This window comes from Lampris incognitus, chromosome 6, assembly GCF_029633865.1.
Source record: "Lampris incognitus isolate fLamInc1 chromosome 6, fLamInc1.hap2, whole genome shotgun sequence".
Taxonomy (NCBI): domain Eukaryota; kingdom Metazoa; phylum Chordata; class Actinopteri; order Lampriformes; family Lampridae; genus Lampris; species Lampris incognitus.
The window spans coordinates 9,259,016-9,276,301 of NC_079216.1; the positions used below are offsets into that span (position 1 = coordinate 9,259,016).

Here is a 17,286-nt window from a genome sequence, read left to right on the forward strand (position 1 = left end):
CTAATCTCATTTTAAACAGAAATGACTTTGAGTACATATTTAAAAAGCGCTCCATAAAAATGGCGGCGTATTTCACTCGATAAACGAGGCTCATTGCTTTAAATCATCATCTCGAGGTCCCCCTTGCAGCTCCCTGAGGCCCCCTTGTGGGCCCCGCCCCCCCCCCCCTGTTGAGAACCACTACACCAATGGAGCATCCCATAGTTGTTGTATAGGTTGAAGTAGGGCTGTGCGGTATGGCCAAACTCTCATACCGCGATACAGTTCATTCATATCACAATAACGATGCATATCACGATATAGCACATTTTCCGTAAATTCAAGTGAAAAATAGCTTATATAAAATGACATGGAAAAGCCTATTATCATATACTCGACAAATAAAAGGTAGTCATATTTGACTATTTTTCTCCTTTTACGGAGAACCTTTCAATTAAGCTGTAACGAAATATAAAATATAAATGTGTAAAATATAAAAAAGTCAATGGAAAACACTTTTCAGCTATAGTTGCGTGGGTGGCGAAAGAGGCGAGTGGTGTTTGGGGACCCGGCGAGCAGCATATTTTGCCAAGTACGGTTTTTCTGGTCCGTGTCAGACTTTTCACAGCCAAACCACGTCCACACGATAGAAGTAGCCCCTCTTTTTGGGGTACGGGGTCCTGGTTTTGTCCTGGCTGGTCGTTTTGTCCTTCTGTTTGGAATAGACGATAGAGATGTTTTCGGTCGTCACACGATATGTATCGTCATATCGCACAGCCCTGGGTGGAAGCTGTGGTTTCCCTGATCTGCCCCTCCAGCCGTTGTCGCTCTTGTGCCGTCAGCTCAGCAGTAAACACTTCCCACCCTTGTAATCTCCAACCACATGTAAGCTGACTCCATATTCCAGATGGACAAAATAACTATTTATTGAAGGAGAAAAATCTTTTGCTACCAGCTTTTTTTTCTCTTTCTTAATTAGCGAAGGAAAGCACCCACTGAGTCTTAACTCTCCCAGGAGTGGAAAGGGTCCTGTGGTAGAATCATAATACACACGTTGGCAGGAGGATACAGGCATGCCTCAAACAGGCCTCGGCCAAGATCACGTCTAACCTCCGGAAGAAGAATCCTCCCTTGTCGAAAGAAACAAGTCTTTCAGAAAATTAACGATGATCTAAAAAGATTCAATAGTAATTTTCCTCATCCCGTGCTGGTGCAACCTGGGACTTCTCTCATCGGGCTTTATTTCATTGACTCGCCTCAAAGTGCCTCAACTTCCACATCTCTGTAGTGTTTGAGATAGGCAGCAAAGATCTCTGTGAAATCTCGTCAGATCTCAGCCCTGACCCACATTGAAAGATTCAGGATTTGGGGTTGAAACCTTTCATTGCACCTTTTCTTCCCAGGCTGTCTGAGAGCACCGGGATCTTCGAAATCTGACTGAAAACAAAACCTTGGTCGTTTATTTATTCAAGGGCAACTTGTGTTGCCTCCGTGTCTCTAATGAATGTGTTTTATTGACGAAGCCCTGCCAGCTCTTTTTTTTTTTTTTTTTTTTGTACAATCGTGGGATGTTTTGTTTTGCTCTCCCTGCTTCTCAATGTCCCATTGAAATTGGAAAGAGGGCAAATCCGAGAGAGGACATGCGTATTACATGTTTTCATTTGCTCTTATATATGCCTGAATAGTGAAACAATCCCTCTTTTCATGCCTATGGTCTCATTCGGTGGGTGGTGAGAGCACCACTATGATTGGGGATGAGGGAGCTGGGTGAATTTTTCCAAGGTGAGCACCTCATGGGAGATGACTGTTCGCTGCCATTAGTTTAAGTGCAGGAGTGTCAGTTAACCCGACCCTGGCACAAAGCATACTTAATGCCAGATGGAGGGAGCTGTCCTTGAAGTCTTAACAAGCAGGCGCAGAGAAACAAGCCTTTATTCAGTGTTGGAGAACATAGAAAAAATTGATAACTTAGCAAGGTTACCACAAAGTGTACGTTAAATCCCACATAGGAAAGGGAGGGATAAAGGAGATTGAAGGGGTTGGGGAGGGGCAAATGTCCAAAGTGGATAAAAACACAGTTTGGATGTTGCTGACTGTAATTTTTTATTGCGTTCAAAATAGGCAAGAGTATGAAACAAAGCAGCGGTTGTCACGCTAAAGGGTCCTGCTTCTTAAGAGGTGTCAAATTATTGAACCTCAGCTGGATACATCGGCGCTGGGAGCCAGGGGGGCGAGGAAAGAGCCAAGCCCAGCAGACTTTGGCACATTTGTCCGTCACCGCTGGCACGGATGAGCCACGCTGTGAGGCTTCAGAGCATCGATAGGCCCCCGGTGTTCTACTACCCAAAACTATGAGTTGTTATGAGGCTTGACCTTGCGAGGGCCGTGCGGCGTTCTTTAGGGACAGCACGCCACGACTGCGGGTGGGATTTTTAAGACGGTGCATCCATTCCTGAGAGATAAATGTCAGGCTGTGGAGAAGTGTGTTCGGGCAGAGGGATGGAACCCCAAAGTTTCAGTTTTCATGATTGCATAAATAAGATAATATCAGGAAAGTGCTTGGTGGTTTTGAGGAATGTGTGCTTGCTGCTACGGTCACATATGTTAGAGCTGAGAGCCATTACCTTACTTACCCAAAAGACCCCAAACCTTCCGGTAAGGAAATTACAAAGATGATCGTGTCTGCGAAGGAGCTGACCTCACACAAAGGTCCCCAAAGAGGTCCTCTCGTTGTAAGCTTTGATAAAACCCATTCTCCACATCCCCTCTCGTGCTTAATTGAAAACCGAGCCCTGCCAACAATCGCAGTGAAACGATGAATGCATTGAGTTGTTGGACGTTTTTTCCCCAACCTGGCACTGGCGCCTGTGAGCGCTGGTGGGTCTGTTGATTATCTGCCTTTCATTTATTAGGGGCCGGTAATGCCGAGGCTCCTGCATGGCGACTTGCTTCGGCGGGGCGGCTGTGAGCTCAGAACCCAGGAATCTGAGGAAGAAAGGAAGCAAGTTTAAGGGCACGGTAGTGTCACAACCAACACATCACAGGAGGCTTTTCAGAACTGTTTGGCCCTTCCTATAGCGGACCGGTACCAGCGTTCAGCCATGCGAACAGAAAAACTGAGCAGAGGCAGGTCTGTTGAGAGCTTGAGCCAAGTTAAGCACGGAAATATTTCTTTCCTGTTAACTCAAGAGTCTGGCAGTCACCTGTGCGAGGTTACCCTCTCTGTTCGTCGTGAGCTGCTGGCCATTGGGTGCAGCCATGTCAGCCACTTACTGCAAGATTATTCAGCGATGAACAGCACACGAAATGAACGCGAGCCATATCAAATTTGCAGTTTGCCAAAAGCCTTGGTGATCCGACGTGAACTGTGCGTATCGTATCACGCTGTATTGTTGCCTGCAAAATAAGAAAGTGTTTCACTCCGCAAGGTGGGTTTGTTGGCTGAATTGAATTCCCTTAATTGTTGAAGTATAGGGTTGCAGGGAGTTCCTGAAGGCCCTATGGTTGACCAGCCAAGGCCGTGCTTGGGGACACTGTATAGATTTCTGTTTGGGTAGGGCTGGTGATTGGGTTTGGCGCACGGTAGCTCGTTGGCACATGCTCTGCTTAGCTATGCAACATGCGGTCCGTGATCTCTCGAATTTCAGAGCGGATAAAAGGATCTACAGCACTGAGGTTCCTTAACTTGCAAGACATCTGTACTGGATGTAACAGATCAAGTTTGTCTTGATCCTTAACACTAATTACACGTGACTGTGTTACATTTTCAGGATAAGGAGGGGAGTCAACACTAAGTGTGCCTCCAAATGCTCCAACGTTGCATCCCATGGGCATCTCGGTGGAGATTTAACAAATTTTGGAGTCACTACATAGAGAATCATATTCAGTAATATTTGCCCAGCGTTCACTAAGGACACGGGTAGTATTCTCTGTATTCAATGGCCAAACAAAATGGCCAAAAGCTCAAATCGTAGTAATACAAATATATGGAGGAGTACTTATGGCACAGACAAGCACATGGTGTGCCAAATGGGCATCAGCAAGGTTCCAGAGAGGGAGTCTCACTTTTCCTTCCGAGAGGAAATGTCTACAACTAAGTGTGTGTCCTTTAAATACAGTTTGGATTGTCAACAGATGAAAATATACTGTGCGAGCACTTGTAGATGGCTGTTCCTAGGCCAGGACACACAAATCTCAGCTCCTGTGAAATGCACCGTGCCCCGCTGCCCGCATCCTACCCTCCTGTTGGCACAGGAAACTGTAGAGGGGCTGATCTTAATTAGTTTGGCAGTGAGGAATAACATCCTTAGAGGATTACAGGTTGTTGTTAGAGATTAGTGCAAGGAAAAGAAACCTACCCCTTATATGTACTTTTGTGTAGTAATGGCACACACCAACTGCACAATGCATTCAATAGTCAGTTTCATTTTACTGATGCAGCTCAAAAAGGGTCATGCAAGAGGCCTCATGAATGCAAAGTGTGTAAATGTGCACTTATGGGTGAAAGGATAAGCTTTTGAAAATAACATATATGAATACATGTAGGCGAACAAGGTGACAGGCTCACCTGGGGATCAAACAGTGTGTTGAAGTTTCATAACTTTGATTAATTTCACAAGTATTTCTTTTGTTGTGTCAGTGGAATTGGATCAGACAATCTCTGGGTGGTAAAGGTTTACTTTTCCTAAGTTGCTCCTGTGGTTGGCTCAATTGGGATTCAGAAATGCTTTATGTCCAAAATAAACTGGACCAGGGAGTCGGTGTATAACATTTTTCTACGAGAAAAAATCCATTTTTAGAACTTGGATGTTTCAGTGTTCATTGCAGACCTTTGTGCCCTCTGTTCCAGCCTTCGTTAGATAAGAATTTTCCCTTCTTGGCTGAACTTTTAAGAGGTAGCTGCACACACGCAATTTACTATCGCTTTATGTGTCAAAGTTTAATTTCACAAGTTTCTTCCCTCTTTGCCGTCCGGTTTCATCTTAATTTCCAAAACATCTATCAAAATGTTGCGCGGTACACCGCCTGGTGGGCCTACAACTGTGTGTCACTTCCATTTTAAATGAACTCATTCTGAAAACATAAATGTTGACGATTAAAAAGTGCACTTTGATCATTTTTCAGAGGGCATGACTGTTATGCTTAAAGAGGCACTTTGTATGATTCTTGGCCCGCACCTTATTTTCTGTATAAATTACATACAAAGAAAGCTTAAGAAGTGTTTCTCAGGGGCTCTACATTTTTACGCTTGCACTCCACTGGCAAATCCACTGTGGAAAACCTGAACTATACCTCAAGTGCTGTATTAAGTGTGGTTTGGGGATCAATTGCATGGTTTCTGCAACAGAATTGCAGAGAGCTCCGGAGAGGCAGGTCTGAAGGACAGGTGGGTGGGGCCACACTGCCACCTCAAACCACTGTCCCCAAGGCAACATAGGGCCCTTTACCACAGAGTTAAAGGCTGGCATGCTCAGAGACCAAAGACAGACCAACAGTGGTCAGAAACTGCCATTTCTCTCTCTCGCTCTCCGCTCGTGTGTGTGTGTGTGTGTGTGTGTGTGAGAGAGAGAGAGAGAGAGAGAGAGAGAGAGAGATTTTGCTGCTTTGCTATGCCTGTTTGTAACCGGGGTTCAAATGGGAAACAATTGACGGTTTTCAAGAAATTTGTACCAGTTTGTCCATGTTCAGCTTCTTTCCAGCTGTCAGAACGCATAAAGCTCAGCCTTCAGCAGGTCTACCTGTGCTTTCCTTTTTTTTCAACTTTGCATAGAGCGGTTGCTGCTGCCCTCTTCTGCTGCAGAAGCAAAATTCATCTCAATAGTCCAGCGTTCCTTATCCTGTATTAGGACTTGAACCCCTTTCCGACCTTGTCTGGAGGGGGGGGGGGTCAGGATTGTATGACCATATCCATTAATAACACCATGGGGGGGGGTACAATAATTAGGTGAAGTGTCTGGAGTAATAAGCGTGCAAAAAAAAAACCAAAAGGCTGTAAAGATACATGCAAGGTTTAATTAATATGCGCTGAGGTTTTCTCGCTTGATCAATTCTCATTGATAATTCAGTTTAATATGTTTCTATTAAGCCAACAATGCTCCTTGATTTCTCGCGTTAAATGTATACAAAGTTGTTTTTTTTTTTAAAAAGCTCCGCGTCCGATCAGGTCTGTGGTTTCTTTGTGGCGGTTGATGGCAACCATTCCGTTCCGCGGCCAACCAATTAGAGTCGGGCTCACTGGGGCCTTCAGCCAATAGCGTTTGAGAATGTTGATCGGTAGCGACGCGACCGCGAACGGACGGTGGCAAGCGGACTGTGATCGGAAGCTAAGCTAGTTCAGTCATTTGCCAGGTTTTAGTTCGTTTTTATGGGTTGCGCGTTGTTTTTATTTGCCCGCGTATAGACGCTTTTACTTAGTAAGAAATACCCGAGGGAAAAAAAATCCGGATTCGTGGCTAACGGGCGAAACCGGGGGGGTTTATTTTGCGCAACATTCGCTAAAAGCGTAAGCTACATTTCCAGCGACTAGGCGCCAGCCCCGTTTGACAACAGCGCCGTACGGTCACGTCTGCTTGTTGTCGGTTTGGAAGCGGCGAGAAGAAGAATTTTTTTAAAAAAAAAAAAGCCTGTTAAACAACAAAACAAACAAAGAATGGCAGAATTCCTCGAAGATCCGTCGGTACTCACGAAAGATAAGCTGAAAAATGAGCTCACGGCCAACAATGTGACGCTTCCCAGCGGAGAGCACAAGAAGGAGGTCTACGTCCAGTTGTACCTGAAGAACTTGACCGTCCTGAACAGCAAGAGGAGTCCGCCTCCAGACACCTTCTCCAGCGACGACGACATGCCCGCCCCCCTTGTCTCCAGCAGAAGTCGTTCCGGGAGGGTATGTCACGTTAGATGTACTTGAAGACAATCGGCGAAATAACTGTAATCTTAAGAATAAGAAACAGCCAAATAACGAATAATCCTAGATTTGTTGATAGCTGTGGCAATAGAAAAATCAAACAGTGTTATTATAAGTGTAAAAAAAAAAACCCCAACAACTGATGGTGTTCTGGTCAACGGGCACTGTGTTGTATAGTGCAGTGTTTCTCAACCCAGTCCTCAAGGACCCCCTATCCTGCAGATTTTCTTTGCAACCCTGAATAGGTACCTGTTTGTAGTTATTCAACCAATCAGCAATTAATTTTGTCAGATGTTGCACACCTTGCATAATTAAGTGCTGCGAGGTGATTGGTCGAGTAAGTACAAGCGGGGCTACCTATGCAGGGTTACAATGAAAATCTGCAGGATAGGGGTTCCTTGAGGCAAGGGTTGAGAAACACTGGTATAGTGGTAGGATGTAATAAATGGGGATTAATATATAAGATGTGCAGTTGCTTTGTGAGCGGATGCAGTTTCAGCGTTTACTGTTCATGTAGGTGATTCATGTGTCTAAAGATTGAGTTCAACGTGTTTCATCGTGACTTAAAGAGCTCCACATTGACCCGCATTGTCCTTCTGCAGAAAGCCACCAGAAAGACAGACAAGCCTCCTACAGAAGTGGAAGTAACAGATCTCACTGATGAAGACTTGAAAGAACAGCTGGCAAAACATGGTGTAGATGCTGGACCCATTGTGGGTAGGTTCCTCCGAAAGGAGCTTATTCAGTCATTAATAATTTCAAGTTTTTTATTTATCAAATGCAGAACAATGCGATGGTGGCAGACATTGCTGGCATTGAAATGCGCAGGCCACAAATAATGACAACAACAACAAATTTGGGAAATTTTGTGTAATGTAAATTGTGTGTGGGGGGGGGGTAATGATAATAATTATTACCACAACGTAATAATATAGTCCATGATTAAATGTCAACACTTGTCATTTTAGTATAATGAGATAATCGGTGGTAGCTAATTTAAAAACTGCTGAAACGAAGAGTGCGAGTTGTAGTAGTTTTAGGTGTTTGTGAATTGATAGGCATTTAAAATTTGCTTTAGATTATTTTGATTTTATCATCTAAAGGTTATTTGAATTAATAAAACTTGTGAATGAACTGTTGGAGTAAAAGATCCATACAGAAATCATTTTCTATTTTAAGATCCAAAAAATTCTATCGCTACAAAATCAAATAGAAACTCTCAAATAGCAACCAACATATACATTTTCTTGCATATTTTGCCCATAACACACACATACTCATCAGCTGCTAAAGTGGTTAAACAAAGAATCATGCAGTTTACGTTGCCCAGCTTCACGCCCCTAATTTCGGTTGGACAGCGACCAATCAGATGAGGATACATTTAAACTATTCTTTTTTGGGGCGTTAAAATTAACACCCAAAAAAAGAATGGTTTAAATGTTTCCTCATCTGATTGGTTGCTGTCCAACCGAAATTAGGGGCGTGAAGCTGGGCAACGTCAACTGTATGATTCTTTGTTTAACCATTTTAGCAGCTGATGAGTGCAAGACGCACGAAACAGGCCTGTACTGCAATGTATTAAAACCTTTTTTCCTGTATCTGTGTTGATATATATAGTGTGTGTGTGTGTGTGTATGTGTGTATATATATATATATATATATATATATATATATATATATATAGGCCAGTGGAATTGGTTTTTGGTACACATTACACTGCAACACAATACATACATGGACAACAACAGACACTCCACACATTATCATGAACAATACAGTCACATACACACACCTATATATATAGCGTTTTTTTTCCCCCGAAACAATCAGTGGGGTTGATAGAAGTGCTCAACTAATGAGGAGCGGAATATCAATACAGATGCAGGAAAAAACTTTTAATACATAGCAGTACAAGCCTGTTTTGTGCGTTGCGCACTCATCAGCTGCTGCGCAACGCACGAAACAGGCTTGTACTGCTATGTATTAAAAGTTTTTTTTCCTGCATCTGTATATCATGTGTTTAAATCTATCAGTTTTGTATATGTATTGGTGTCAACTGATAACGTTACAAATTCATCTTAATTCTCGTGTTGCATTCTCTTGCCGCTCAACGAGCACAGATTTTGAAATAAAATGTGAAGAAGAAAAAAAGATCCAAAAAATTCACTCTTCATCTCTCACCCCCATCTCTCTTCCATTCAGCCACCACCCGTAAGTTGTACGAGAAAAAGTTGGAGAAGATTTTGGACCAGCCACCAGCTGAAGCTCCCAGTGTACCTGAAAAAGCCACAGAAATCACAGCTGTGCCTGAGGCTGACAGCAACCAGAATGGCAACACACAATCTGACCAGTACAGTGATAAGGAGGATGGTGAGCTCTCAACACAAATTACTGATCATCACTCATCCAGATGCAAATAATGGTTTGGCAATACGTAACATTTCCCATACCTTTCGGATTTAAAATTCTTCAGAATAATTTGGGGATCTTGTAATCGTTCTCTGACCTGTCCCTGGGCTTCTGATAGTTAGAAAACCAACGCACTACATAACAATGTATTTGAGGGTGATTTATGGCCACTGCATTTGAATTTTGTTTTTTTAGATTTAAGTGACAGCCCTTGGCAGCTGCCAGGGTGTTGTTCCCACCTATGCTTTAGTTTTGGTGTCATTTCTTGTAACTCAAGTCTGGCATCAGTGCAATCAATTAGGCAATTAGTCTATTTATATTGTATAGAATAGACTAATTAGACAATTTGTAAATTGCGTGAACACAACATCCATTGCACGCTGTCCGTCTTGGGAGCGAGAGAGATCCCTCCTCTGTTGCTCTCCCTGAGGTTTCTTCCTATTTTTTCTCCCTGTTAAAGGTTTTTTTTTAGGGAGTTGTTCCTTATCCGATGAGAGGGTCTAAGGACAGGATGTTGTGTCGCTGTTAAGCCCACTGAGGCAAATTTGTGATATTGGGCTATACAAATAAAATTGAATTGATTTGTTTTGAATAGACACACATTTTCATATTTTTCCATTTTAAAATTTTACTTGTCTTATATGCTCCTCTTGTATTATTTCATATGTAACGTTTTGATTCAACCCATTTGATTATTTCCTCTTAACTCTTGTATGTTCAGAGTTAGTTGGCTAATAAAATGTATTCTGATTCTGTGTCAGAGGAGATAGCTGCCCCAGAGCCAGAACCAATTCCTGTTGTAGAGAAACCCGTGCGAAGCCGAGGGAAAACGCCTGTCACTGTCAGGACCAGCAGCAGACGACAAGCCAAAGTAAGACACTGTCAAAAACCAAGCCGTGTGTAGCTGCTCTGTATGAAAGCTTGTGTAGGAAACATTCGTATTGATATGATTGTTTTCCGTGTCATTATTTTGACAGGCAGTGGAAGAGAACTTGGCTAGTGGTGACCAGACCCCCAAGAAGACTGGTGAGAGTGTTGTTGAAGATATTCTTGCCAATGAAATTAGCACACCAGCAGGCATCAGGTAACAAATATATGTTGTTGGGGGGAGGGATTTTAGTTGTGTTGTCTACAACTTTTATATTCACGCTCTTTGACACAATAGGCAAAGAAGGTTGAATCAGTTCATCTGGATACAACGTTTATTGACAGATAGGTTTCATCACTCAACGAAATGCCGTTTCACGCTGGCCAAAAAACCCCGCTAACATCCGCCTTTGGTGGTGAATGTTACATTGACCAAAGCCGGATGTTAGCAGGTTTTTTGACCAGTGTGAAGACGCAATAGGTGATATCTTCAGTCTAAAGTGACTGCAGGTATCCCCACCCCTTATAAACAACACAGTACAATACAGTACCTAACGACCGAAACTAACGGCCAGTTTCATATGCAAATATGGGTGTGACCATTGATCATGTGTACTGTTCACCGAGGATTAGGGATTGTTGCAATCACAGCATTGTAAGATGGCGACAGATGTATAACGACCGAAACCAACGATCAGTTTCATGATTGAAGATGGGTGTGCCCATTGACTAGAGCTTTGATGACCATGTGTACTATTCACAGAGGGTTTAGTTTAGTTTATTGTTTATTTGACAGGGACAACTCACAATTTTACAATTGCACCAGAGTTAGCCGGCAGCTAATTTGCATTTGCAGTCCCTGGGCAGGCAAACAAACAACAATTAATACAGAAATAAAAACATAATACATAAGAAAACTATTTTCTTATGTATTGTTATGTTTGGGGAATAGTTGCAATCACAGCATTGTAAGATGTCGACAGATGTACTCTTATATCCCTGGTTCAGGGGTGGTTGTCCCCTCTTAACATAGATGGCCTCTTTGACTCCCCGTTCAAACCATGGTTCCTCACTATCAAGGATGTGCTCATCCTCATCCATGAAAGAGTGGCCACTGGCCTGTAGATGGGTGTAGACTGTGGAGTCCTGGCCTTACCTTGCCTGTGTTGTTTATAAAGGATGGGGATACCTGCAGTCAGCTTAGACTGAAGATGTCCCTTAGTTGAGTGATGAAACGCATCTCAATAAATGTTAATAATAATACATTTTATTTGTGGGCGCCTTTCAGAGCACTCAAGGACACCTTACAGAACACAGTAAAAAATAAGCAGTGCTGTATCAAGACAGCATAAACAATAAAAAGTTAATACTACAAATAAGTATAAAATCATCATCTGCACAAAACTCAATGAAGCGTGTATCAGACTGAATATGCCAGTTTGAAAAGGTACGTTTTGAGATGGGATTTGAAGGTTGAAAGAGAGTCAATGTTGCGAATGTCCTGTGGGAGAGAGTTCCATAGGCGGGGGGCACAATGACTGAAGGCTCTAGTCCCCGTGGTAGTCAATCGGGCCGATGGTGCAGTGAGTTGGAGAGCAGAAGAGGATCTGAGAGTGCGGGAGGGCGTGTGGATATGAAGGAGTTTGGAAAGATGGGAAGGATTTAGGTTGTTAAGGGCCTTAAAGGTGAGAAGCAGGATCTTGAAGTCAGTACGGTATTTACATTGTATCCAGGTGAACTGATTCAACCTTATTTGATTTTCTTACCTGGATTATTGAGCATGCATTAAGACATTGACACAATAGTGCTTTGGGATATCAGGAAGTTCTGTTTAACACTAGAACGACCAGGACGGTCATTATGACCATTTTGGATTTTCAAAGTTTAATAGCTTTGCGAAAAAAAGATACAGACCTACCGCTCCCTGAATGCTCGTAAAATTGCATATATTTGTATTAAAATGAGTTTTAGCTCAATCGCAAACAAAAAAAGAAGTTATGATCAGATCTACCTAAAACAACCATGGGTGGTCAAAATGACTGCCAGTTTTTAAACTCTATATTCTGTCAAGATAAATACCCAATTGAGATATTGATGCATTGCATATGTTAGTATGTCTGTTAGGAGACGACTGACACCAAAATTAACATTTTACCATTTTTAAACAATTTAAACTTCAGAGAGACATGGTTGAACTTGAATAGCAAAATTGAAAAAGTGAAAATATTACCTGAAAAATAAAAAGGAAAACACCTATTGATAATCTAACAAACGTAACAAGGCCTATAAAACGTGAAATGCAAAAAACAAACATAAAAAAACAATTTAAACAGTCCCGAACAACGACCGGAACTTAAGAACTATGACCATGGCGGTCATGTTGACCATTCTGGATTTTCAAAGTTTAATAATTTTGTGAGAGGGAAAAAAAAGATACAGACCCGCCGCTCCCTAAATGCTCCTAAAACTGCATATATTTGCATTAAAATGAGTTTTAGATCAGTTGCACACAAAAAAGGTTACGATAAGATCTACCTAAAATGACCATGAACAGTTAAAATGACCGCGTGTAATTTGTGCGTCATCGTGCGCATCGTGTCACGTGTGTTTTTCATGTCATTTCCTTCGCAACATTCACTTTGTTTGTTTCTTTGTTTGTTTTACATTTCACGTTTTATAGGCCTTGTTACATTTGTTAGATTAGCAATATGTGTTTTCCGTTTTGTTTTTCAGGTATTATTTCCAAGTCAAGTCAATTTTATTTGTATAGCCCAATATCACAAATTACAAAAAGAAATTCCAACATGTCTGGGTACAGCCCCCGTTTCAGACACACCATGACTTACCACCGAGGCGTTGCAGTATTTACAGGCGTTCGACACCGGCGATTTTAAATTGTTTGAAAAATAGTATTAAAGTCTTTAAAATATTGATTTTGGTTTTTCCATTTTGTTTTTCAGGTAATATTTTCACTTTTTCAATTTTGCTATTCAAGTTCGACCATCACAGGCTGTGACAGGCCATCACATGTGTGGACAGGCCGTCAGGCCATCTGGCCTGGCGGCCTGTCCAGGGTGTCTCCCCACCTGCCGCCCAATGACTGCTGGGATAGGCTCCAGCATCCCCGCGACCCTGAGTAAGGATAAGCGGTTTGGAGAATGAATGAATGAATGACGTTCAACCATATCTCTCTGAAGTTTAAAAATAGTATTACAGATGTTAAAATGTTAATTTTGATGTCAGTTGTCTCCTAACAGACGTGCTAACATGCGTTAATATCTCAATTGGGTATTTATCTTCAAGAATATAGAGTTTAAAAACCGGCCGTCAATTTGATCGCCCGTGGTCGTTTTAGGTAGGAGGGAAATCGCGGTCGTTCTAGTGTAAAATAGAAGTTGTTGGAAGATTTTTTTTTTCTGGTTTCAGTTTCAAACGTTCTTCTCCCATCAGTGCCACCTGCAGGCGACCGATTAGAGGGGCAGCTGGTCGGCCGTTGCAGCCCAGTGAGTACTGGCTGGACGAGTCCCGTGTGCAGCGCAGTGTACGCACTGAGACCCGCTTCTACTCAGAGTCCGTCTCCCGAGTCAGCAACATGGCTTCTTCAACCAAGCCCCCAGCCCGACGTGGGCTCATGTCCCTGCTACTCAGGCTGCTGCTCCTCATCGCCGTGGTAGCTTCTTTCTACTACGTCTACCACAACCTGGATGCTGAACGGATCAGCGCCCTTAAGGGCCTCCTGGACAGCGCGGTCGTCCCCCTCCAGAGTTTGGTGGACAGCACGGTCACTTACCTGGGCATCGGAGGAGGAAGCAGTGCTGAAGGTAGCAGTGGAAAGTAAGGCCCCCCCCTGGCTGTATGTCACACTTGGCTCATGCCACACCCTGCCATTCACCACGACTCACCACAACCCAAGCAGCAAACTCGGATCACCTCCCCTTTTTATACATGGTCGTATTAAGGAAACAGTTTTTTTTTTTTTCCTCCCCAACTGTATTTGGGCAATTAACCCACTTTTCTGAGCCGTCCCGGTCGCTGCTCCACCCCCTCTGCTGAGCTGGGGAGGGCTGCAGACTACCACATGTCTTCTCCAATACATGTGGAGTCGCCAGCCGCTTCTTTTCACCTGAGAGTGAGGAGTTTTGCCAGGAGGATGTAGCATGTGGGAGGATAATGCTATTCCCCCAGTTCCCGCTCCCCCTGAACAGGCACCCTGACCGACCAGAGGGGGCGCTAGTGCAGCGACCAGGACACATATCCACATCCAGCTTCCCACCCACAGACACGACCAGTTGTGTCTGTAGGGACACTCAACCAAGCCGGAGGTAACGGGGATTCGAACAGGCAATCCCCATCTTAGTAGGCAATGGAATAGACCGCCACGGTACCCGGACACCCCTCAAGGACACAGTTTTAACTGGGAGTGATAGACACGCTCTCTCGCCCCTGCAGCTTCCCTCCCCAGCGAGAGGGAGGTCTATTTCACTTCTGACAGCAGATCATGGACAACACTGTTTTCCTCTGAAGAGACTCGTTTTTAAGTCTGTTTTAATCTGTGTGAAATGTTTGTGTCTTTGTGTTTTACCCGTATATGTAGAAATCAGCGCAGAATGGCAAGGCCAGTTATCAGTGCATGGTTGTAATTTTAAAAGGACGTAGTTTCCGATGCTCTGTGCCAGGTGTTTTCTGACGGTGAAGTGCCTGGACACTGTCAGCACTTAATACCCTTCCGTTTTAAAGCACAACGCAATGATACTAACAATGAAAGTCTACTTGTATTTCTATGCGTTTATAAACTGACACTGTAGTCGTAGAGCTAGGTAGAATGTCATTTTTATGGTGCTCAGGTCAAGTCTTCTCTAAATTTAATATGATCTGTGCTTGGGAGATGTGTATTCAGGTCACATCACTGTATGATGAAAATCAGTCTTATCTGAAGCTGAGGTAGAATTCCCCCCCCCCCCTAATCATTGCTGTGCTCAGTATAAGACCTGCCTGCAGGATTTAACAAAATTATGACAGCAGACTTGGATCAAATTAACTGAATCCTTGCGTGTAGGGCTGCACATTTATGGCAGAAATAACAATTCCACTTATTTTGCTGGATGTTCAGATTGTTACCTGAATTACAGCTTTTTTTTTACTTAGATTTGGCAACATGTATAAGATAACAGCAGACGTTTTCAATGAAATGTCTGAAGAATTCAGATATGCCAATATGTAATAAATAAAAGTTGAAATTGCAACTGCAGCTATACCTGATTATTTGTGCAGCCCTACCAGTGTGCCTGTGTGAGTTTACAGAGTTTACATGCTTTGGTTCTTAGTGCTCTGTTGTGCTTCCCCCCTCCCCCCCCAAAAAAGATTTCTGATCCTTCAGTCCCATCTGCAGGACTGGCTGTAACGGTGCGCCCACATAGTCCTCCTCGCTGACAGCATGCATCCATACGCCGCTGGTCCCAAAAAAGATCCACGGAGGAAGTTAATCTTGTTTGAATAACTGCTCCGTTGATCTTCTTCCCTGACCGTTGACTACTTCTGCCTGAGTAAATTAACAAAATCAAGAAACTCTTGGCTAATGTATACAGGGTCGCTCACCCACTGAAAGCTCTTGGATGCAGTGAGCGCAGTCTGAGGAGCCTTTGTTGAATTGTTCACAGGTGTCTTTGTTTCTATTTTGATATTTTTCTAACGTGGTCTATTTAACTTTTTATAGCATATTTTCACATAATATGCAAAGGTAATAATTGAACCCTGAAAGTGATACTTTATCTTAATCTGGACCCAGTTTACAAGTGATTTGGTCTTGCATCAGGCAGCTCTCCGACCATGGACAGATAAAGTAGGGATTATGTGGGTAAGGATTTTGAATCTCTTATTTATGATAATGTAGATGGTATTCTAAAATAAACTTCGTTATTTCCCACCTTTTTTTGTGAAATTGTATCTTATTGTAGCACTGATTGATAACGACGACAGCTGAATAACAAAGATTAAAACAGAAGAATTGTAAAGGACGTCAGATGGGAGATACTCTGTGGCGTATCTAAATGTATAATATCCAGACCAGAATTCACACAAACTGATCAAAGATTATGGAGAAAGCAGGAAATGTTCTCCTTGTCCGCCTTCGCAGTCAATAATGTTTTGATCCTTTAATTTCTTATAATGATTTTATTCAGTTTTTTTAATTTAAAAAATTGCAGCATAGCATTACAAATCAGGGACTTGCTCCTCGACAGTATTTCTAAATCATTAATCCTAGAGAAACAACACATAGAGCAGAAAACTAAGAAAAAAGGGGGGAAAAATAAAAAGGACAAAAAAGATTGAAACAAATGTAATTCAGGATACATTTAAACTAAAATGCAAGAGCTATGCGGCGGAAGTTTCATCAAAATGTGAAAAAAAATCAAATTTTTTTTTGCCATCAAAAAAAAGAAGATTGTATCAGATGTTTTGGTCTATTAAAAGGCATCAGACCTCAGCACATATTTAAGGATTTCTTTTTCTTTTCTTTTTGTTTTGTTGATTGTTGGAAATTGAGCAATGAACCAATGAATCGGTGTGTTGGTGTTATGTGGTAACATATAAAGGCACAAGCCGATATTTCACAGTAGCTTGGCAGCTACTCAACTTTTCCCAAAATGATTTAACTCTTTTCTCTAAAGATGTGAATTAAAGTTTCTCTTACAAATACACAAGTGTCAGAGATATCTGTACATTCTGAGAGGGAGAATTTGCATGGGGCCATTTTTTTTCTCTTTTTCTAAAAAAATATATAACTTTGTCACATTCATAACATTCATAACATTTGGGAAATGTTAAATAAACATATACTTCTTGCATAGAAAAGAATTTTAAAAATAGATAAATAAGACATTAAAATAAGCAACCACATTTGGGCATTTCTTTATTAATAAGCTATAAGGGAGTCAATGTGGCTCTCAAAATTCAATGCAAACCATCAAAAGAGTTCAGAATTTTGATATGAAATGTACCTGATACTAAAAACAACAATAAATTATATTTTATGATTCCTATTTTTAAAAACCATTAAATAGTTTAGCTTCAATATCGATTATATTTTTGAGATATGTTGAGTAACATAATCTTCCATTTCTCTCCAA

The 17,286-nt window shown here is 42.1% G+C and overlaps 1 protein-coding gene across 1 annotated transcript; it reads left to right on the forward strand.

Moving 5' to 3' along the window:
- The first annotated feature begins 6,628 nt into the window (after window positions 1-6,628).
- Window positions 6,629-16,834, forward strand: tmpob (thymopoietin b). The gene is made up of 6 exons (XM_056282021.1): window positions 6,629-6,862; window positions 7,486-7,600; window positions 9,086-9,253; window positions 10,054-10,163; window positions 10,270-10,376; window positions 13,610-16,834. Exons 1-6 carry the CDS (start codon window positions 6,629-6,631, stop codon window positions 13,995-13,997), a joined length of 1,122 nt encoding a protein of 373 aa, XP_056137996.1. The 3' UTR covers window positions 13,998-16,834.
- The last annotated feature ends 452 nt before the right edge of the window (window positions 16,835-17,286 follow it).

Excerpts from the sequence above, each read along its gene's own strand:
- tmpob (XM_056282021.1), top strand. The coding sequence starts at position 6,629 with ATGGCAGAATTCCTCGAAGATCCGTCGGTACTCACGAAAGATAAGCTG. Across the intron at positions 6,863-7,485 it reads GCAGAAGTCGTTCCGGGAGG|AAAGCCACCAGAAAGACAGA; the intron begins GTATGTCACGTT and ends GTCCTTCTGCAG. Across the intron at positions 10,164-10,269 it reads GCAGCAGACGACAAGCCAAA|GCAGTGGAAGAGAACTTGGC; the intron begins GTAAGACACTGT and ends TTATTTTGACAG.